The sequence below is a fragment of the Rhamphochromis longiceps genome, linkage group LG20, assembly GCF_057381845.1.
Source record: "Rhamphochromis longiceps isolate RC_006_pf linkage group LG20, R_longiceps_female_GT1.1, whole genome shotgun sequence".
In the NCBI taxonomy this organism is placed as follows: Eukaryota; Metazoa; Chordata; class Actinopteri; order Cichliformes; family Cichlidae; genus Rhamphochromis; species Rhamphochromis longiceps.
Window position 1 is genome coordinate 24372077 of NC_140576.1, and position 23233 is coordinate 24395309.

The following is a 23233-nucleotide window of genomic DNA, read 5'->3' on the forward strand; positions in this document are numbered from 1 at the left end:
TCAATTCAATCCCCCCCTCCCCCATTTTCGTTTGTTTGCTTTCAGTTTCTAATTAGTTGTTTGTTTTGTCCTATGCCCCATCATGTCGCATCTCAGACTCCAGTCTTTTTGTTTCCTTTGCTCAGGCCCCCAGGCCCAGAAGCATAAACCATCATGAAACCATTTCAGCTGTGTTGGTGCAAATGAAAGGGACATTTGTATCAATGCTGGGTCTCCCAACATCCACTGAAGGATGTAAGGGCCTGATGCTATGCCACACAGCAAACCTTGCAGCGTGTCTGCATGTTCTAACCTGGAAGAGCGTGTCACATGTGTGACTTGAATGGGCTGCAGGTACCATCTCATGCTACTGGTAGTATCAAGGACAAAAGCAAAAAGCAAAACTGGAGGAGGGATGAAGTGAGAGCAATGGTTGGATGGATTTACAATAATATAGTAATTTATGGAGCTACTTTACCAAAAACCACTTTATTGTATTATATTCTGTGCTCTTTGTTTTTTGTTTTCATGTTTACTCATTGAGCTACTTTATTTTTTAAATAATTAATTTATAATGTTTACCACAGCTTTTTTATTTTGTCATATTGTATTTTGTAGTTATTGCTGCCAAACGACTACATGTCCCATGAACCTCTCTTCATTGGCGTCACGTCCGCCTTTTGTAAGCTTCTAGGACTAATATTACAAGGTTAAGTAAAACCATAAGAAAGAAAGAAGGAAAGCCATTGTCAGTGTTATAGAAACGTTTCGATGCAGCAATAGTTTAAAAAATTCTGATTACCCTGGATGATTTTGTCCTCGTTGATTTTTTATGGCCTAAAAGGGAAACGGGTGACGGAAAATATATTTTTTGCCTTTCAACTTCCGGGTTGTGGTGATGTCACTGTCCCAACCTTGTGTCATTGGTTTTGTCCGTTGCTTGAGAGTTTTCCCGCGCTACCCTCGGTGTAAAACAACACAGTGAGCTGTCACAGTGTAGCTAGCGTCTTGACAATATTTTACCGTATCTTTACATCCAAAGCTAATTTTTGCTACCATATTATGCCATCATCAGACTATGATCCGGCTTCTCTGCCGGACCTTTTACCGCTGTACTACCGGCGGCTTTTCCCATTCTCCCAGTATTACCGCTGGCTGAGCTACGGAGGAGGTGAGTACACAGGCATGGAAACCTAGCATAAATGCGGCTAAATAACTGTGGACGTTGATCTGTGTTGTGTTATGTAGGAAGTTACGTGTTTTGTTAGGCACTAAAATGGTAGAATTATTCTGGATTTGACTTTCTTCCAACTTAAGTAAGTCATCCTATTCAACCATTCTAGCTTGATATTAACGCCTCTACATTCATCAGTAAAAAGTAAAATGATTTTGTATTTATGTATCCCTATGAATCTATAGTAATGCTGTTATTTAACAGGGATGCTGAAATTCTGGTCAGATACTCGTGTTTAAAATAAGCCTCTAGCCAGTTATGAAACAAATGTTTGTTTTGTTCGAAGTGTTTTAAAATAATTCACGTTTTCAGCAAGTTATCATTTATCCAGCATAAACATTGCATTAGACACACGGCTGATCTGCAGAAAAATGTGAGCATTCATCACTTTTATTGATTTTTATGCCATTTAACACCAGAGTGGATCCTCTTCCTCCATAATACCCTGTCCCTGACATCCTCCTCTGTCACACCAGCCCTCTGCATGTCCTCCTTCAGTACATCTACGAAGCTGCACAGTGGTCTTCCTCTTTTCCTCCTGCTTGTCACCTCCATATTCAAAATCCTTTTCCCAGTACATTCACTGTCCCTTCTGTGCATACGTCCATCTCGGCTCTCTTTGTCTCCTGGTCACTCTCAATAAAAACCTGAGAATCTTCATCTCTGCCACCTCTGGATCAACCTCCTTACTTTTTGACAGTGCCCCTGTCTCCAATTCATACAACAGATCTCACTACCATTTAGCAGACCTTCCCTTTCACTCTTGCTGCTATCCTTCTGTCACTTCCATGCCGGCACTCTCTTCTTGACCTCTGTTGTGCACTAGCCATTATTGTAACTGCAGATGTATAAATATATCCACCTTTACTACCGCTCCTCCTTGCAGCTTCACTGTTACACCTGTCTCCCTCTCATTCACAGACATTTATTTTGTATTACATCTACTGACTTGGATGGATGCAGTACTGTACCCTAATTTCCTTCGGGATTAATAAAGTATTCTGATTCTGATTCTGTAACATTTGCTTATAAATGAAACCGTAAAAGTGCAGTTCACAATTTAGCCAGGATCCACTGCTCTGTGATGCTGACATGTAAAACTATTAAGAGTTAGACAAAGAGTTAAAAATGCCCAAATACAGGACTAATGTGTGTGTGTCTTGTTGTGTTATTTGTTTTTGTTTTTCTTGTACAATCTCAGTGCAGAAAAACTACTTTCAAAATCGCGAGTTCTCGTTTACCCTGAAAGATGACATCTATGTACGCTACCAGTCGTTCAGCATGCAGAATGAGCTGGAGAAAGAAATGCAGAAGATGAACCCCTACAAGATCGACGTGGGAGCAGTGTACAGCCACAGGGTAATTTTCCACACCTTACAGAGTTTGTGCATCACAGCAGACATATGTATGGAGTATGTTTGTCTCCCTTTGTTGCCCACAGCCAAGTCAACACAACACTGTGAAGTCGGGGACCTTCCAGGCTCTGGAGAAGGAGCTTGTGTTTGATATCGATATGACAGATTATGATGACGTCCGAAGCTGCTGCAGGTAGGTGAATTATGTATTTATTTCCTGTCGCAGAATATCCTGACCGTTTCATCGCCCACATAACACTTTAAAACTGTCATTTTAGTGCTGCTGACATCTGCTCCAAGTGCTGGACCTTAATGACCATCGCCATCCGTATCCTGGATAGAGCTCTTCAAGGTTTGGTCATCACAGATTCAGTGCCAGGTGACAGCTTGTGTGGATTTTTGTTGAAATTCTCATCAAGCATGTGCTGGTTTTTGTGTTACTTCCAGATGACTTTGGTTTCCAGCACCGTCTGTGGGTTTATTCTGGCAGAAGAGGAGTACATTGTTGGGTGTGTGATGAAGCTGCCCGGAAACTGTCTGTAGCAGCACGCTCTGCTGTGACAGAATACCTCAGCCTGGTCAAGGTACGAGTACTTCAACTTTTAATAGAAGTCCTTTGTAAGTACTTTCTACTTCCAAACCTAATCAATTCAAGTTTTTTGTTTCTTTTTTTAGAAACTGTAATTAACAGATGTTATTGGATATAACCACAGTGGACAGGTTGGGATTGCTAAAACATAATTTGAATGTAACGCAGTTAGAGAAAAGTCAGTCAATTGATGCATTGCTCATAAACCACCAAAAGCTACTTTTCCTGCCAGACCAAATAAGACTACTATAATAAGGTGAACTATGATTATTATAATTAAACAAAGTGTCGCACCTACATTACAATGTGCTTCATGTGGATTCATAGAACAGACCACACAACAGCTAGAACAGCATGTGATAGACAGACATGAAGTACAAATATTAAGACTCTTAAAACAAAATAAAAAGAGCATTATTAAAAAGAGACTAATACCAGGGTTCGTACGGGTACTTGAAATCCTCGAAAATGCTTGAATTTTAATATTGTCTTTTCAAGGTTTGAAAAGTGCTTGAATTTCAGATGTGGTGCTTAAAAGTGCTTGAAACTGTATTTCATTCACCACAAATAACTATCTGACTGAATAGTTTTCTTATCAGATAGAGAAAGAAAATGAGTCGCAAATTCTAAAAGCAAAATTTCTCCGACTGAGCTGCGTAGCACCTCTGCATGTCAGTCTGTTTCAATGTGTGACCCGCCCCTCGGGGGTGCGTGCGCTAACATGCCTGGAGATTGCCGTTTTAATGAGTGTTTGATGGAAATGACAATGGTAGACTTTGCGCTCTCGAGTCACATGATAGGTGAGTCCTAGTAAATCATTTTTGAGAATGTGTACATAACACGTGCAAATTTTTAAAACTATTATTATTTTGCTAGCTATCAAACTTGCTGGAGAAATGATTGAAATGCACTGAATGTGATGGGTGCACGGCGGATGATCTGATATTGTCGTGTTGGTGTTGTTCCCAGATCATCATGAAAATGTTGTTCCAGGTTCAACATTGCAAGTGACCGATCACATTGTTGTGACGTTATTCTTTTGCGCGCCAAGCCATTCGTGCATTTATGAAATTCCAATGTTGCAAGGACAATATCAGTTTTGCTTACCGTTTATTAAAGGGTTAGGGTCAGGGTCCGTTGATCGGCGGACAGAGGCGGTTTCTCGCAGCTTAAGTACAGTTTTTTGTTTTACGGCGGTTTTTCCCGAAGTCGCAAAAGTATGACGTCACAACATTCTGATTGGTCATTTGCAATGTTGAGCCTGGAACAACATTTAGTATGATGATCTGTGAACAACACCAACACGACGATATCCGATCGTGCTAGTACGGCAGCGCTATTATAGCAGTTAGTTATGACATGGTGATTTATAGAATATGCTGTGAATTTGGCTAACATTACTTAGCAGTAGCAGTAATGTAAGTTACTTCACTCAAGTAAAAGCTTTAAACATTAGTCCGATACTTAACTAGCCAACTTAAGGCTTAAAGAAATAATGGTAATAAGAGGGACTGATCTACATGGGCACAAAGAATAGCCTCTTTTTTGTGCTACCCAAGTTCCCTCGCTTTCATTCAAAATCTGATTATTGTTATAAATTATAAATGGCTTCAAGCTCAGTGGGGCTCATTATAATTGTACCTAATAATATCACAGATGATAGACTAAATAAATAGATTTTAGGTAGATGCTTGTGCATTCTTAAAGTCTTATATGTTGAATCGAACTATGTCATCTGTTCAAAGCCTCTCCCAGTCAGTGCTCCATGCCTGTCTTATTGTAAATGGTGTTATTAGCACAAACAATTTAAAGGTGATCATTTATGACTTTTACAGTAATACAGACAATGTAGTTAAACAACTTAAAGTTGGTTTTGTTGGGAATTAACTTTAACCTGTTAGGCCCTCAGGGGTTTTCTGAGCTTTCTGCTCGAAAATGAAATGACCAAAATAAATGGAGTATTTCTCTGCTGTTACAGAGTCTGTGTAAATAGTCTTGGTATCAAAAATAAAGGTAACACTTGTGAGATGTCATCAGACGTGTAAATATTACTGCAGATGTTACTATGTCAACGTCGCTGTGACTCAAACATAGAAAAATTTGATTTTTTTTTATATCCCTCGCCTAATTTTTAAAAGTATTTTATAGCATGTAACACCTTTGAAAATATGCTTTGGTTCACATTTAACTCTAGAAAATCATAAATCAAAATATGGATATTACCTGTCCAGATTCATGGTGACGTAACTGCTCTAAAATGTTTGGTGTTTGTAGAAATGGTTTATATGAGATTTTAGTTGAGATTCAGAGGTTTCTGTGGACACTACTCTTGTCGGCACTTATATTTCTGACCTCGTGTTATAACAGATTAAAGGTAATCTTCCTTTTGCCCCCATTTTTGGGGGCGTGGGTGATTAACTAGTTAAAAACAAACAAACATCTGTCTCCTATTTTTTTGTGCCACATACTAAAGAAGAGTCAATATCTGATGAGAAGACTTATTAATTTGGCCTTGCTGTGTATTATTGTGGTGTTTGGCGCAGTTTTCTTGTTTTATGGGATTGATGTTTTTTTTCTTTTCAAGTGGAGAATATCTCTAACAAGTTGATTTGTTCACATTTGTAAATCTTAATTTTTAAGAGAAATGCGTTTTTTGAGTTTGTACCCTAAATGCTAAGTGAAACATGCATTCTTTTTATGGGTAATGTGCTGGAAAAGCTTGAAAGTGGACCTTGAAAGTGCTTAAAAAGTGCTTGAATTTGACCCTGAGAAATGTGGATGAACTCTGTAATATGGTACTTATTGAGTTAAAAGATGTGACTGTTTTCCTTACATCTGCACAGTCTTAAGACTCTGATTTGATTGTTAATCAGACTGTTGTCTTGTCTTGTTTCATGAGCAGCATATTAGTGAAATGTATCTTCCTCAAATGGCCTGCAATGTTTGATTTTAAAAATGTGATGTTTTGTAGGGTGGTGATGAAACCATAAAGAAAGTAGTGCTGACTGAACCAATTCACCCTTTTATCAGGTAACTGTTTGATACATTTTGGTGTTTGTCTTTTATAGTCTGTGTCTGTGTTCCAGTAAGATTGTACCCATTTATTTTTCAGTATTTCTCTTGCTTTGTCTCTCTTTCATCAACACAATCTCTGGGCATCATTTTTAATTAGGACCATTTTTGTAAGCAGTGACACACTGTGTTCTTGTTTGCCTTGTGAATTTGCTAATTACTTTCACTGAGACAGCTGTCCTGGATTTCTGTGCTTGGGTGCAGTTGTGAGCACAGTGATCACCATGCCTGCATACAGGGATCACTGGTTACACACACTTGGGTACAGTGCACTCTGTGCTTTTTAAAATTGTGATTCTTTTTCACAGCAAGTCTCTGGAAGTGGTAAAGGAATACTTTAGCCGATATGCACTACATGACCAGGACCTGATGGGAAGCAAGGAGTCTGTAGAAAAAGTGCTGGCACTCGTTCCTGAGGATATCCTTTTCTTAGTTTACCGCATATTTGCCGCATAAAGTAATTGATTGGACCTATAGACATTTGTTGGCAAAGAGTTCAAAGATCTTGTTGAAAGTGACTTGACTTTATATATTACATGCCAGAAGCTACCTACAGCAGGAGTTCGAAAAGGAGAAGAAGCCTGAGAAACGTTGGAAACTGATTAAGGAAGAGGCTTTAAGGAAACAGGTTGGTAACTTCGCTCACAGTTTTTACATTGTTTTACACATTAGAACAGAAGGGCTTATGGTCTTACAATCTGTCTCCTTGAAGAGCACTGCAAAGAAGGGCCAGTACTTTGAAAACGAAATCATGCTGCAGTATTGTTACCCACGGCTCGACGCCAACGTCAGCAAAGGTGTGAACCATCTGCTGAAGAGTCCTTTCAGTGTACACCCCAAAACAGGTGAGCATACTTTAAAGAGGCTTGTACTGGAAATGTCTGGGCCTTTGCTAAGAGTACATGCTAGTAATATTGTATCACACTTTTTGGGCAAAGGTGCTCCTTGGAGTCAAGAGTCATACTGTACATGTACATGATTGTAAACAAGAAGACAAAAATGCAGTTACTTGCTTGTTTCCTATATTTTTGCATATTTGTCAGACTTAAATGTTTCAGATAATCAGATACATTTTGATATTAGACAAAGATAACCCAAGTAAATATAAAATTCTGTTTTTAAATGAATGAAAATAATAACATAAATAATAAAAGCTTACACTAGATTTATATAAAATATTGGCTTCTTCATTCTGTTAAATGATATTCTGTCATTCATATCAAGGTTTTTATTCCTGAAATGTCAGCTGTGTAATATTAAAGGCTTTTTATTGATATACCTCCAAACTCAGAGGACCTTGGATCTTTTTTCTTTGTCACCAGGTTGATTTAATCTGACTTAAGTATGAGTGTATAAAACTGTGTCCTCTCTCTCTCTCTGTCCAGGCCGCATTTCTGTTCCCATAGATGTCAGTGAATTAGACAAATTTGATCCCTTTTCTGTGCCCACGATCAGGTAACAATTTAATGTTTGGTGCTCTGTTGTCTGCAGCATGTGAGTGATCCTCATGAAGACTTTTGTTTTATCTTGTTGTAGTCTGATCTGTGAGGAGTTGGATCGGCCCAGGCCAGGCGAAGAGAAAGAGAAATTGGAGGATGCGAAGGAGAAGGCAGACGAGAAAGATGCAATAGAGAAGCGCAAGAGCAGAGGTGCTGGGGGAAAGAAAAATGCAAAGATCTACCTGAAACTTTTACCTAAAATACACCTGGACAGCACATAAAACTGAAATCTTCAGGCCTTTAAATGGGCTGACATAAGGTGTTTTGGGGGCTAGGGTCTTCTTAATGGCATGATGGTTTTTTCTGAGTGTAAAGATCATGTGATGTAAAATAATCATCGGCACTCTAAAAAATGCTCGTTACACATAATTGGCTAAGACGTACAGGCCTAGTCACTAGTAAGCGATCCAAAAACTTTCAATTCCCCTGCAAAGTGGCACATGGTTGCTGAAGGTTGCTGGCTGTTGCTAGGCGAGATTGTTTGCAAAGGGCGTGCTTCATCCAAAATCTTATGATTGTTGTGGTTGCTATAAGATCACCTATTGTTTGCATAATTGCTTGCTGTTGCAGAATTATGAAATGCATCAAAAACAGCCAAAAGATGTTGAAGGACCAGATCAAGGGAAGAGCTAGTGGCATATGAAATGTTGTCATCTGGATAAAAATGTACATTTTGGGTAGCAAAGTTAATACTATTTATGTACATTTTGCCTTTAAATTAAAAGTTGTGCCTAACTGCTGTAACACAACATATCTCAAATGGTGGAACTTTTACTCTGAAGGTGATCATTCTCCATGTCTGGTTTACATCGCATTTTTCACAATTTCACTGCAAATAGTTGAGTGTAAGTGCAGACAAGTCGGTGTCTCCCATGTTAACTATACATGACTGCATAATCTTCTAGCAACCAAAGCAATTAAAAAGCAAACTTGTGACTAATTTCACTAGAAACTGCATTCAGTCACAACTTTTCAAAATCTATGTACACCTGAATGAATGACTGGTGCATTGGAGTATAAAGTTCCCCCCCAAAATTGGAACTTTATATAGTAACTTTATTGTTACTATATTCATATAGTGTAAATATTTAAACATATCTTTGATTTATCTGAGTGTTTCAGCTAATGCTACTTTTACTACATTTCGTCTCAGATTACAAAAGAACCAGCCTGGCGAAGTACATAAAATACTTTGACCAGTTTCTGGATGGAATGGCTCGTTCATGGAAAGGAGAGCGTCTCAGAAACAGTGGTAGGTTTCTTTCTTTTTTTTTTTCTTTTTTTTTTAATAGATTAAACAGAAAATTTACAGCAACTTTTAATCATTTTGCTTTTCTTCCTTTTTTTCTCCTTCAGATCTTCAGAAAGAATTCTGAACTGGATCATCAGAAGGTGACACCTCAGAACAACGTCCTGTTGGCTAATGTTGCTAATTATGCTTTGTGGTGTTTTTGGTGCCATTTTTCTACTACACATTAATTTCACCAGAATCTGTTTTATTATGCTTTGTAATAAAAGACTCGCTGATAAAACATTTAATAAAATGCTTAATAAATCCCTGATTTTTTTACCATAAAATTTCACAGTAAAGTTTTATTTGTCTAATTGTTGGCTGTATTTGTGATGAATAAATTCAGTATTTCTACTCTTGCAAACACTTTGTCTTCCTTTATTTAATTTTTTTTTTTTTAAAGGGTTTCTCACATGATTCACTTAATCCATTGAAGCTTAAAGATGAGGAGTCCTGTTGATGTGTAAGCAGGGACTCTGCCTCAAATCTGTAATATTCAGGTTATAGGCTTTAATGATAACATCTGTAACTATCTAGTCCATGTAATGAGAGTTTCAGCAGTTCCTGTGAGTCCATTCAATCTGAATGTTTACTGTTCCTTCCTAGCGAGTTACATGCATGAATTATACTGCAATGCGAGATTTAGGTATGTTATGATTTCTGTTTCATGTTCTAACATTATTTTACTACAACACATTTCTTTTCAAATTAATTTTCATCCTTCAAAAACTGAAACTCCATGGAAAATATGATTTTCCAGGTTTTTCTCTGTTTTGACATGTTATGTTTTTTCAAAATATGTATATTTTCAAATATATCTTTGCCTTCAGTTTTGGCAGGTGTTGGCCATTTTGTTTCTAACCAAGTTTTTTTTCTTCAAAAATCTATTACTTTAATCTCAAAAGTTTTTAATTTTTCCAGCACCTAAACACAGCCCTTCTATTTTTTTATTTTTTTTTTGCCTTCAGCTGCACCAATATGCCATAAAGGGATATTCTTTGTCCCATGGGGGACAATAAATAAATAAATGAAGACCCAAACATTTTTACTGTTGTAAAACTGTATAAGCCCAAAGCATTTTTTCTTCTTTTATTTTTCATTTTTTGAGACCTGACAATCTGAGGGAATATTTGGGTATTTGTGACTTAAATTTATTGATTTAATTTCAGAGAATAGAATTCTTTCCTCTTTCACTATAGTACTATTGGAAATGTTATTACATTAAGCTTTGAGTTTTGTTTGTATTCCTGTGTTTCGCGGTAGGATAAAGCTAAACAAACGAGGCCTTTGCCTTTAAATAACCCGGAAGTAGAAATTGTGGCTGAAGCGGATATTATCGTGAGGCGGAGGTCAGAAGTTCTCTCTCACAGCCATCTTGGATATAACGTCCTGAGTCGGTGAGTGTCTCCGCTGATAATCCAACATCATCCAGCTGTTTTTTACTCATTCCCACCTGAATCAAAGGGTTGGCGTGTTTATTGAATGTAGAGTCATTATATCCGTACAACTATTACCGTTGTGTGGGCTCTCTACTCGGTGATAAATGTGTCGTTGTGCCGCTGATTACCGGCTCAAAATGGGGGAGCATGATGTCTTGCAGTCCGCTCACACCTTGTCAGGGCCGCAGTGAGTTAGGTGGCCTGAGATGAGGGAGATATTTGAGTGACAACAAGTAGGTCACTTTAAAGAGGATGAATTTGGAGAAAAATGCGGTAGACTGGGTTATTAGCAGCGAGCTTCCCCATGCTGAGGCTAACTTGAGCTAACACTAAGCCTGCGGGCTAAAGCATGGGTTCATTATGGCCTATTCAGCTAGTTATGACAACTTCAAGTCGGTGTATTAACAGTCACTTATGTTGGGGAGCTCATATGTCCCGACTTATGTAACTAACTAAATATCTAATCCTTATTTTTCTCCGCAGCAACTATGCCTGGTGAAGCCACAGAAACGGTCCCAGTCACCGAACAGGAGATGCAGCAGCCTCAAGTCGAGACTGGTTCGTATATTTTTGGCTTTCTCACAACCTGCATGCAGTGCTGCATATTAGAGAGTGGGGTTCTGGATGAGAGGCTCGGGGTTTAGGGAGTTAACTCGGCTGGCAGGACCCTGACTTGACGTAACAGGTGACTCACCAGCTGTGTGTTGGGGACGTCCGGCCCTAAAACACAGTTAATAATACGTGTGTTTGGAGCAGAATGTATGCCCACACTGAGGGGATTTGCGGCAGTAAACGCTAATCCAGGACCCCTTTCTTTCATTTAAACACAGGCTCACAAATGCGTGTGGTGACTTGCACTGATAGCTGGATTTGGGACACAATGCATGGTGTTAAGTGTGGTTTTCCATGTGCATGATGAATGCCTTGAAAACCAACTAGGTGTGACAAAGTAGTGGCATTGTGTGTTGTGTAATTATTTTCATGTGACATTACAATTTTGCTTTAGCAGCACTTTATAAACCATCTATTTTCGTTGAAGAAAACTGTGCTTTTAAGCACATGTTATACTTGTTTAGGGCAGGTTGTCTGCAGCAATAGTACGTTGTTTAATCTGCAGTTTAAACGAATGAGTCTGTTGCCTTAACAAAAGTCTATGCAATTTCCTGTTGTTTGCAGCAATTTGATAAACAACAGTGCATTATATGCTTGAGTAAATTAAGCCCCACTTGGAAAATGTTTTTATCTGTCCCAGTGGTTTTATTGTGGAAGACAGTGGTTTTTGGTGGAAAAAAATGTAAGCTTTTCCTGCAGAGTTTTTGCCACATATCAAACAGAGCTTGGCCTCTGACTAAAGAATGTGCCTCATGCATTAAATTGAAGAAAAAGGCTCAGAAATTAGACTTGGACTTAAAAAGGCCAGTTTTAAAGTCTGAAAAACCCTGACAGTACAGCACAGACCTTAATGATGGCAATAAGTCTGTTTGGTGGTATTATAAAACATATAAACTTAGTAGGACAAAAGGACTGAAACTGTAGTCCACCATGAACAGACCGGTTTAATTCGTGATGGCCATGCAATGTTATGCAGTGCAGTCACTCACTACAGAGGGGATTCAGTGCACTACTACAAATTACACTAAAATAATTTTGAAAGTTAGTCTGTATGCGTTACACCAAGCCAGGGATGTCCAACTCCAGTCCTCAAGAGCTACTGTCCTGCAGCTTTTAGATGCATCCCTACTCCAACACCGCTGAATCACATGGTTCGGTTACCTCTTGAGCATGCCATCATGTTTGGAACAGACCCGGTAGCAAGCCATTCATTTGCTGCAGGTGTGTTGGAACAAGGATGCATCTAAAAGCTGCAGGACAGTAGCTCTCGAGGACTGGAGCCGGACACCCCTGCACGAAGCCATTTTCACCAGAAAAGGGAGGAAAGGCAATTATAGTTATCTGGTGTTGTTGTAAGTTTGTTTTTATAGGGAAATCAGACTTGGTTTTACTGAAAGCATTTAGTCAGATGACATGAAATGACTGAACATATGTTGATAGGGTGCTCAAAGCTTAAAATATATTGATCTGAAATATGTTCCAAAGTTATACATTTAAAAATAAAGCCATCTCATTGTGACAAATTCAAACGAATACTACTTTATTTTTTAACTTTAAGCCTGCTGGTAACTTTTGTTGGACACTATGTAAAATACAGAATTGTAATTTTCATAGTGGTTGTATTTGTTGTTTACTCTCTTTATCCATGTAATTGGATATTGGTGAAGGACTAAGAGTAGCAAAGGTAGCTTTGTGCATTTATTTGAACTTTGAACATGCAGATTTAAGACAACAGAGTGATGGCAGATGCTGCACTGCAGTCTTATTGTACTCCCATGATCAGTTTGGACTAGAGTAGAGCTGGGCGATATGAGATTTTTTTCATATCACGATATGTTTTTTTCATTTCAGGCGATAACGATATCTATCACGATATAAGCCAAATAACTATATTTGTAAGATTTAAATGTGCCGTTGCTCACAAGTAAAATGTGAAATAATCAGCAGCTTGTTTTTATTTAAATATTTATTTCCCATAATAAGTTCAACAGGATAGATGTACTTAACTCATTCACTGCCAGCCATTTTCAAATCGGGTAACTCCCCACTGCCAGGGTTTTTGAGCATTTTTACTCATTTTTGAAGAGCCACAGAAAACTGTGTGTTATGATCATATAAACGCTGAACCTACCAAAATGAAGAACAGACTCTCTTCTTTCATCCAAAAAAAAGCTTGTTTCTACCATTTTCCATTCTTTAGTAATCAGCTGTAGAAGAGAGGTGGGTTCCACCAAAAATGCCTGTTTTGACCAAAAAAAGGGAGAAAACGAGCTTTTTGTGAAAAATACATTTCAAGCAGAAAAGTACCTTTGACACTAATATTTCTTGCTTTGTGACACCTCTAACATATAAAATAGTTTTTCACTTCTATAAAACAGAAATGACACTGAGAAAGGTTGTTTTATCAAAACAATTTATTTACAAATATATGAAAAAATAAAATTCACTGACAAGCTGCCCGAGGTTGTATTCTAGCCCCTCCCATTGAAAAACGTAATTGACGTCTATAGACGTCAATGGCAGTCAACGTAAGTTTTTCAATTGACGTCTATAGACGTCAATGGCAGTGAATGAGTTAAGGAACATGAGACTTTTTCAGATAAATAAAGGCAAATATTGCAAACTACACAAAAGGCAGCCGCTAAAGCGTTTAAGTTTCAAAATAGAACAAACGAAACAGACTAAATTGTCAATTCCACTTAGAAACAAAATATTAATTCTAAAAATAAATCTTAGTTTGTTTTACAGAAGAACAGACAAAACTGACTAACTTTTGTCAATATCAAATAAACTGAGAACTAAAAGGAAATTCTCAATCTCTCCTTGTTGTATAGCTTAGCTTTTCAAACAGTTTTAACAGTTACTTTAGTCTGACAAAAGCCAAATGACGAATTAGCGCTTCCAGTCAGAGACTGAGGCTGCGTACACGGGTATTTTTGAAAACGGAGATTTTCCGTTTGTTTTAAAAAATAATCCCGTCCACACATAAAGGCAGAAATGAAGGAAAACGCTGCTATGAACATGCCAAAGCAGCAGGTGGCGCTAGATTCCTAACCGTGCAGAAATGTTGGCCAATCAGAAGTCTAGAAGCCTCGGTGGGAAAAAGTAAACAAAGCTGGGGCATAGAAGCAGAACCGAGTCGTATGTGTGGAGGGACAGTAACTGTGTGTATATGTAAGCATTTAAACACTGTAGAGAGTAGAATTAACAGTAACAGTATTGTAGAAATTCATTTCACCGAAACAATAACGTGGCGCACAGTGTGACGCATGCACCAGTTTATTGTATTTCCAGACTTGCTTTCGGCACAATTTACAGTGCACGCTACTCTGTTTTTGTCAGACTTGAAATAGCCGAAATACCTTCACACTACGGAACTTCTATGGCTCTTCCGTTCGACAATCTCTCCGGCATTGGAACCATCATCTGTTTTCTCTTCGGTCACGCTCGGTTGATTTTTCTAGTCGGCACACTCATTTCCTCCATTACCCGCTGGCTGCTTCCCAAACAAACACACGTGCGGCTTGGCACTTGTGCTGTACGTAACAAGTCACGTGACGTGACGCTGCGGCTGTGATTGGTTCGGCTCTGCGCTACTTAGTTTGGATTGGCTGACCTTTTTTTTTTTTATTTTAAGAGGACAAGAGCGGCGAGGTCTATCGCGATAGCTTAATTTCTCTATCGAGTAAAAGTTATATCGCGATACATATCGTTATCGTTCTATCGCCCAGCTCTAGACTAGAGGGAGCAATGTGACGTTCATAGGAACACAAATTAACCTTTGACTGGAAAGGTGTAGTGGCTGAAGCTTTAGACTGGGTGAGTTCTGGATATTGTTCAAGATAAAAGCTGTGAGGTAATTAACAGAGACACATTTCATAGTAATGTTGCCTGTAGATCTGCTAATGCTGCCTGTACTGATCTCCTCTTGGTATAAGAGTACTTTTGATTTAGTCAAGAAATGCTACTGAAGCAGTGAAGTGATCTCGTTCAGCGGTTTCTAAGTGCAGTCCTGTATATCGAGTCTTACACTTTGAATTGACATGCTGCTGTTTCCTGTCACATTTGGACACTGCACGTATTTTAGGACTTGAGCACAGTTTTGTTTTGGGGGGATTTTGGGAGCATATTTAACAACAAAAAACTGGGCTGATTCCTGCATTGCTGCAACTTTCTCACATACACAAATTCTTCTTCACGTGTGGAGCACAATTTTATTTTATTTTTTTTTCCTTGTCGTGTTGAAGCTCGTAGTCTTGGTCCTCAAGTCATCACGGTGAATGCCCTACACCCCGTCACAATGTTCTTAGTATTGAATGAATTTCCTCCTGTGATAGCTGTTTCCACTGCGAGCAAGGCAATCCCACTGGAGAACCCCCCAGAAACCTCTGCTCAAGCTAAAGAGAGCGCTTCTGCAGAAGAAGCTCGCAGTCAGGCTACCTGTGACCAAGCAAATGGTGTAGCTGCAAACCAAGAAGTGACCAGGGAAATGGAAGCAAGTGGGTTGAACCCAATACCTTTGTCTCAGCAAGGGCTCACTGCTGAAGTAGCAGGAGCTTCAGCTGGTTTGGCACCTCTCAATGAGTCTTTGCAATCTGCTGAGGCTGTGAGTGTTTCTTCAGAGCTGCATATTTGTGAAGGAGCAGTTATTGCTGGAGAGGAAAATCAGTTCTTCATTTCAGCCGAAGAATTGACCACCCAAGAGGTTATGCTGACTTCTGAAGAACAGTCAGGAGTACCTGGAGGAAAAACCTCAGCTGATCCAAAGCTTTGTACTTCTGAAGATGGGAAGGCCAGCGATGACGCAGAGACTGTGGTAGAAGGTTTAAAGAATATGTGCTTGGATGCAGCTCAAGATGGAGTAGATGCTGGTGACGTGAACGTCACCATGGATACTCAAAATGAAAACGTTGACAAGACGGAGCCTGTAATACTTCTGTCTGAGGTCATTCAGTCAATGGATGCCGCTAAATCTGAAGCCCAACCTGTTTCCACCCGCCACCTTTCAGGTTGGTTTATGTTCTGTGAAACCAGAATCACATTAAACACCTCTTGTTTATTTATGATTTATTTGGTCCCCACCTTTTCAATACATCTTGTTGGCTTGTTTCTATTCAGCATGTGGTCATGATGACATTTAACACTAAGGTGCCAAGTTGCTTGAGGCTGCTGGCTTTTTTTAAGGGAGAGTTTAAATTTTATGGAAGTATATCATAATTGACATAAAGTGTAGTTATTCTTTGACTTGTTTTGATGCAGTGTAATGTCCTTTTTTACCATCCTTACATGACTTTTTACACATTTGTTTGCCTAAAGTGTAGTTTTTTAAAAATTATGGTAAATCGAATGCATAATTATGACCCATTTCAATAAAAACTTGGATGTAATTGAATTGGGTTAGTTTGTTTTGCCTGGTGTTTGCTTTTACTGGATGTACCAGTTCATTGGTGCTGTGTTTGTGTTGCGTGATTTCGTAAAATGTGCGTCTACACTAAATAGTTTTTCAGTGTGGAAGTTAAAGTGTCTTGTACATTGAGTGGCTGTTTGCATCCAACTCAAGGGAGGTATGCTTTTTTTCCTAACCATAAGCCAGAAGATTGGGTCTTGATTTAACCCGCATGAGAAAGACCTCCAATATCAAAACAAAAGAAAAACTTGAATCTTTTTTTGTTCAGCTACACCTCCTGCCCCAGCTTCCTCCAAGCAACCTGAGGCATCTTCAGGCCCTGCTAAGCCCAAAGGCAAAAATGCCAAGAGTGCACAGGGTGCCTCTGCCCCAAAGGCTGTCCCTGGCAGAAGAAAGCGTTCCTCTATGTCTGTCTCTTCGTCCTCTCCTACCTCGCCAAAATCAACTCCCTCCTCTACTCCATTGTCACCTTTGCCATCTCCCCTTGCTGCCTCACCTGGCAGCTCCTCTGCTAATCAGGGTAACCGTTCAGGCCCAAAAGTTGTCAAGGCTGGCAAACAGGGTAAGGCTAAAAAGGGAGAGGCATTTGTGCCTGCTCCTGTCCCCGAGTGCAAGGCCACAGGAGTTGATGAAAAGCCAACAGAGCCTAGCCTCAAGCATAATGTAGCTGATGATGCTAAACCTGCCCTGAGTGAGACAAAAACCCCATCACCAGGTGCGACAAAGGCTGGTGCAGTGCCACCTGCTTTTAAAGTTACCTCAAAGCCTGCTGTTGCAGCACCAGTATCATTTTCAGATACTATTGCCTCTAGTCCTCCTAAGTCAGCTGATGTTAAAGCAACCTCTTTGAAAAATGCTCCACTTATTGCATCTGTTGACGATGAGCTCCCTCCCCTTATCCCACCTGAGAAACCAGTTAAAATGCCAGCTTGTGCATCTCCTGTTGAGAAACAAGGTACAAAGCCTGCTACATCTCCTAAGCCTAATGCTGAGAGCTGCAGTTCTGCTCCTGTAGAGGCTACAAAGACACCAGTTAAACCAAAGGCAGACAAGCCAAAGCCTGTTAAGGTTGCTGAAGCAGCCCCAGTAAAATCAGCTCCCACTGAAGTTGCTAAGGTGTCTTCTGAAATATCAGCTGTAGCTGATGATGTTGCTAAACCAGCTCCTGTCAAAGCTCCTAAAGCAGGTTCCAAGACTAAACCAGCAAACCCTGGCAAAGTTGAGGAGGTTGTGGTGGAAACCCCAAGCAAGCCTGCTCCTACCCAGGCTGCTAAGCCAGCTCCTGGGGCCAAAACTGCTTCTGCTGAGGCTGCTGACAAAGCTTCTAATAGAACTAAACCACCTGCCAAGGAAAAACCTGCTCCTGCAGAAACTAAGCCAGTAGCTGAGGCCAAACTTGTGCCTACTGAGACTGCTAAGCAGACAGCTGAGGCCAAACCTGCTCCCATAGAGGCCAGTAAGCCAGCAACTGTCGACAAAGCCCCAAATGTAGCTAAACCACTTGCGAAGGCAGCGGCCGAGGCCAAACCGGCTCCCTCAGAGACTGCGAAGGCAGCGGCCGAGGCCAAACCGGCTCCCTCAGAGACTGCGAAGGCAGCGGCCGAGGCCAAACCGGCTCCCTCAGAGACTGCGAAGGCAGCGGCCGAGGCCAAACCGGCTCCCTCAGAGACTGCGAAGGCAGCGGCCGAGGCCAAACCGGCTCCCTCAGAGACTGCGAAGGCAGCGGCCGAGGCCAAACCGGCTCCCTCAGAGACTGCGAAGGCAGCGGCCGAGGCCAAACCGGCTCCTCCACAGACTGCTAAGCCAGCAGCTGAAGCCAAACCTGCTCCTTCAGAGACCGTTAAGCCACTGTTTGAAGCCAACTCTACAACCACTGAGGCCACTAAGGCAGCCAAATGTGCCTCCAAGAAGACACCTAAGCCAGTGGCTGAGGCCAAATCTGGCCCCAACAAGGTTCCTAAACAAGCTGAAGAGATTAAAACTGCAGCTCCTAAGGCTGCAAAGCCAAACGCAGAGGTCATGTCTGCCCCTGCTGATGTTAACATGACAGCTGCAGCACATAAGCCAGCTGAAGATGTCAAGCCAGCCAAAGTGGTGGATGTTAGTGCAGCATCAGCTGAGGTTGCTAAACCTGTAAAACCAGTTGCAGACCCTTCACCTGCTCCCTTAAAGCCCACTCCAGTTGAGCCTGCTGTTCCTAACCCAGCTCCCCGTAAACTCACGTTTGCTGAGGCAGTTGCAAAACCTGCCCCTGTTAAACCTGAGGTTGAGTTAATTACTTCAACTCCTCCTCAACCTGTCTCGCCACCTAAGCCTGTCCCCACACCTGCTAAAACCCCAGCCAAGATGGAGCCTGTGAACGACAAGAACAATAATGGTATTTCCTCCTTTCTCTCCTCTTGTGCCGTCTGTTTGTTTTGGGGTTCCCCCCCCCCCCCCCCCCCCCCCCCCCATCTGTTAGCGTTCTGAAAGATGTTCGGATGCTTAAATATGCTTTTCTCTTACAAAGGTTAGCTTGCGAAATAAATATATCTCCTATAGATGCTAAAATATAAGATGCTATTAGATTTTGGCAAGTGTGCTCCTGGTTTTGGAATGCATTAGTTCTATTGGTTACTGTTTGTTTAAAATGTAGTGCAGGTCAATGCTGGTATTATCATGTGTTGTCTGATCAAGTTTGGAAATGGCTTTTTTGGCTGGAAAGAGATTATGTTCTCAAAGTCCTGAGGAAAATTACTATAATGGTAATAAGATGACAGAAAATGTGCTGTTTTGAATCGAAGTACTTTGTTCCACAATATTGGTGCAGCTTACCTTCAGATTAACTTTCAGGTGTACACATGTAACCTAAGTGGCACATTGTGACAGTTTTTCTGTTGGTCTCTACAGGATCCGGCACTGAGTCGGACAGCGACGACTCAGTCCCTGAGCTGGAGGAACAGGACTCTGCACAGACACAGACACAGCAAGCTCAGGTGAGACTTGAGTCTGGTTTATTGTGTTCACTGGTATAGGTGTCCGTCATTGACTCTTCACTGATGATTTACACAGTGACTTTCGTTCTTCTGAACCTACTGAAGCCAGCCTTTCTGTCCTGAGAAGAGATGAATATAAAACGTATCTAATCGCTGATTCTGCATTTACTCGTTGGTGTAAAACACTTAATGTAAATTCTACTTTAGCTTGCAGCAGCTGCCGAAATAGATGAGGAACCTGTCAGCAAAGCCAAACAGAGCCGCAGTGAAAAGAAGGCACGAAAGGTAACAGTCCCAGTTCACTCAGTGCTCTATAAACATTCTGTACGTCTAAAGATTAGATTTGATAAATTTACTTCCATTTCTTTCAGGCAATGTCAAAGCTTGGTCTCAGGCAGGTAACAGGAGTCACTAGGGTCACCATTCGCAAGTCAAAGAACATCTTGTTCGTCATCACCAAACCAGATGTCTACAAGAGCCCTGCATCAGATACATACATCGTCTTCGGGGAAGCTAAGGTAACGCGCCAACAACAATACCAGTTGTCAGGGTTTGTCAGTAGAGCTGCTGAGTGTGTGTAGTCTTAGCTTTGTGTAATGCAGGCAAATGGACTTCATCACCGCATTCATAAGCTAAATATTTTTGCTAAATGATGTGCTGACCTCTTAACTTCCTCACTGCTTTCCTCAGATTGAAGATCTTTCCCAGCAAGCCCAGCTGGCCGCTGCAGAAAAATTCAAGGTACCGGGAGAAACTGTATCAAACGTCCAGGAAAACACACAGACGCCAACAGTACAGGAGGAAAGCGAAGAAGAAGAGGTGAGATGCAGTTTAGTCAAATGAAGATGGGCATGGCTTTGTGTTGGAGAGATGATTAATGTTTGCATTGATTATTTTCATAGGTTGATGAGACCGGAGTTGAGGTCAAGGACATCGAACTCGTCATGTCACAAGCCAACGTGTCGAGGGCGAAGGCTGTTCGGGCCCTGAAAAATAACAACAACGACATCGTCAATGCCATCATGGTGAGATTTTGACTATCTATCAACAATTTAAACACTTTACTCTCCAGCGCTCTTAAGTGATGATTTAACACAGTGACTTTCGTTCTTCTGATTCATATGAAGCCAATATTTCTGTCCTGAGAAGAGAGCAAAGCTTTAAAATTATATCAGCTAATATTTACACATCCACTGACTTTTGCTTTTGCTGCTTTGCAGGAGTTGACAATGTAATGGGGACCCTGTCGACGAAGAGTTGACGAAAGGTTGCTGATTTAATCCAAACTCATTTATACAATTTATACCCAAGATGGAAATAAAGTCGTGGCTTGATGAAATTAAATTTTGTTTCGTTTGTGGTTCTTTAGTGGGGAAAATGGAGCTCTGCTGTATGAGCAAGTGTAATTATTAGTCTGGTTAAGGCCGGGATAGTCACAGTCCTAATCTGGGAAATGTATATATGTAGTGTGGGTTCATTCAGATTTTTATTTTTTCCTCTCCTGTCTTCTTACGAAGGCCCAGCATACAGACTGCAGGTTAGGTTTGAAGCTGTTACAGTGCTAACAGCACAGAGGTATAATGGAGACACTAGTTTTCTTTTTTGTTTTGTTTTGCAGTAAAAATCTGAAAACTTGACTGTAGAAGAATGTTGGTGTTTTATTTAGTGGGGGATGTGGATTCCTGCTCTAAGAAAACTGTAGATCTCTCCATGTTTTGTGGACTTTGTGTAAGACTGAAGGTATCACATTGTTCTCGGAAAAAATAAAATTGATAAATCTGAAATGACTTGATGCATAACTTCTCATTTGTTTAGGAAATTGCACAAAATGACAGTGAGTACTTTTGTCAGACCTTAAAGGATTTAAGGATTTATTTATTTATTTTTTCAGGAACTGCTGACGGCGTCATTTGAGACAACTATAATCAAATTTGTATCTGCTTGTTTTTACTTTGTGTATAGTGTTTTAATGTGACATTTATAAGGTAGAACTGTTAAGCTAATATAGAGTACCAATATGTTGGGCGCCTCCTGGGTGTGTCCTGCTGGGAGACCAATGGGTAGACCCAGGACACGGACTCTTGGCTGCCCTGTGAACACCCCAACGTTCCCCTTGATAACCCAGAGGAGCTGGCTGGACAGACGGAGCTCTGCGTTTCTCTGTTTAGGCTGATGCCCCCGCAACCCGACCCTGGAAAAGCACAAGAAAATTCAGTACAGCTAAAAGTAGTTGTTGATTGCAGAAAAAATGCCGCAAAATTATACTTAAAGCATAGCTGAATTAGCTTGCAAATGACTAAGTCACTGGCAGACTGAGCAGTGATTAATATGGTTGGTATACATTCACCAGTGACTATGTTAGGTACACCTGTTCAACACTATTTCATCACGCCAAGTGCATGGCAGCCAAGTTCAGTTTCAGTTCAAATTTTATTCGCCACATGCAGTGGCAGGTTGCCCTGCAGTGGAATGAACCCGCCCCCCGACCTTACACATACACACACAACACAGACCTCACATGGGGATACAAGTCAGAGAACGGTTGCATTACAGAAAAACCACTGAAATGTACACTACTATGGGAAAAGTACAAGAGGAAAAAAAGAGACCTCTGCTCATGCTGGGCTACAGGAGGACAGCATGAGACCGGAAACAAAAAAAACTGCACAGAAAGCACACAAATGTCCACAGTACAACATTATAGAGCACGTGACCAGCAACAGGGTTGGATAGGGGATAAGGAGTAATCCCAGGCAACACAGCAGCCATCCTGCCACTGCGCCGACTCTCCAGCGCGGGCCCAGACCCGCCTCGTGTTCCCAGAAGGCAACAAGCATCGAAGGCATTTGAAGGGGAGGGGGGATGTGTGAGTGCTTATCAGTGTAAGTGTGTGCGTGTCCATAGTTCAGCTGAGACAGTGTCCTTCACCCTATCAGGCTAAGTATAATATCAGTGTATTTAGTTATGTAGATGTCGTCAGTGAGCGCATGACATTTTAACTGGGCATCAGATAGGTATAGAAAGGTGAATTAAGTGACTTTGAATGTAGCATTTCAGTTAAAACTCAACATGCAACATTCAGATGCTAGGCCTGCCTCAGTTCTGGTTTGCAGGGGTGTTGTGATGGTGTGAGCATATTGTCTTGGTACACTCTGGGTCCAGTTAAGCATTGTTTAAACACCACAGCCTACCTATCATTGCTGACTGCGCCTATCTCTTTATGACCACAGTGAACCCATCTTCTGATGACAGCTTTCAGCAGGATAACAGGCCATTTCTTAAACTGTTTTTTGTTTTTTTTAACATAACAGTACATTCACCACACTAATGGCCTCCACAATCACCAGATAACAACCCAGTACAGCACCTCAGGGATGTGGTGGAACAAGAGATTCATATCAAGTTACCTAACTGGTGATCTTGCACTGACAACATTTTTAACTAGATTTCCACCCAGCTGAGCACCTATGGGAGATTTCAGAGTGAGGTGTTAGCTTTTCACGGCCATCATCAAAACACCTTTTGAGTTAATGGTGCTCCATGGTGCTCCACGTTTATTTTACCTGCTTTCTTTTCCCAGCTGTGATTTATATGCAACACTTTATAAACAGAATGTTGGAATGTAATGTATTTGATATAATGTTGCAACCAGTATCCAGTTTTCTAGACTGTGTTATCAACTTCTGATCATTCCTTGAAAAGGTCGATGGCTTCAAACCCTGCTTTACTCGTTTGACTGCCGTACTCGGTGTTCACCGTTTAAAAAAAACAAAAACTCATT

General features: G+C 40.7%; 2 protein-coding genes and 2 non-coding genes across 5 annotated transcripts; all 4 read left to right on the forward strand.

The window, feature by feature from the left end:
- The first annotated feature begins 921 nt into the window (after positions 1–921).
- Positions 922–9383, forward strand: prim1 (DNA primase subunit 1). Its single transcript, XM_085394533.1, has 13 exons — positions 922–1150; positions 2415–2572; positions 2655–2761; positions 2847–2920; positions 3016–3152; positions 6129–6187; positions 6538–6647; positions 6766–6857; positions 6942–7074; positions 7615–7684; positions 7766–7878; positions 8882–8980; positions 9085–9383. The coding sequence occupies exons 1-13, from the start codon at positions 1042–1044 to the stop codon at positions 9102–9104; spliced, it is 1281 nt and encodes a 426-aa protein (XP_085250659.1). The 5' UTR covers positions 922–1041; the 3' UTR covers positions 9105–9383.
- Positions 9384–10310: 927 nt separating this feature from the next.
- On the forward strand, positions 10311–20796 carry naca (nascent polypeptide associated complex subunit alpha). 2 transcript variants are annotated; one of them, XM_085392928.1, is made up of 9 exons: positions 10311–10416; positions 10942–11016; positions 16746–18854; positions 19367–19452; positions 19660–19737; positions 19824–19970; positions 20143–20271; positions 20355–20477; positions 20673–20796. In XM_085392928.1, exons 2-9 carry the CDS (start codon positions 10947–10949, stop codon positions 20685–20687), a joined length of 2757 nt encoding a protein of 918 aa, XP_085249054.1. In that variant the 5' UTR covers positions 10311–10416; positions 10942–10946; the 3' UTR covers positions 20688–20796. The 2 variants fall into 2 exon arrangements, with proteins under 2 accessions (XP_085249054.1, XP_085249053.1); XM_085392927.1 differs by lacking the exons at positions 10311–10416; positions 19367–19452; positions 19660–19737; ... (2 more) ...; positions 20355–20477; positions 20673–20796 and adding an exon at positions 10423–10691 and having other exon boundaries at positions 16746–19359.
- LOC146645383 (small nucleolar RNA SNORD59) lies at positions 19507–19580 on the forward strand. The gene has a single exon (XR_014909197.1). It is a non-coding gene; the product is annotated as a small nucleolar RNA SNORD59 (small nucleolar RNA).
- LOC146645384 (small nucleolar RNA SNORD59) lies at positions 20528–20602 on the forward strand. Its single transcript, XR_014909198.1, has one exon. It is a non-coding gene; the product is annotated as a small nucleolar RNA SNORD59 (small nucleolar RNA).
- Positions 20797–23233: the final 2437 nt, after the last annotated feature.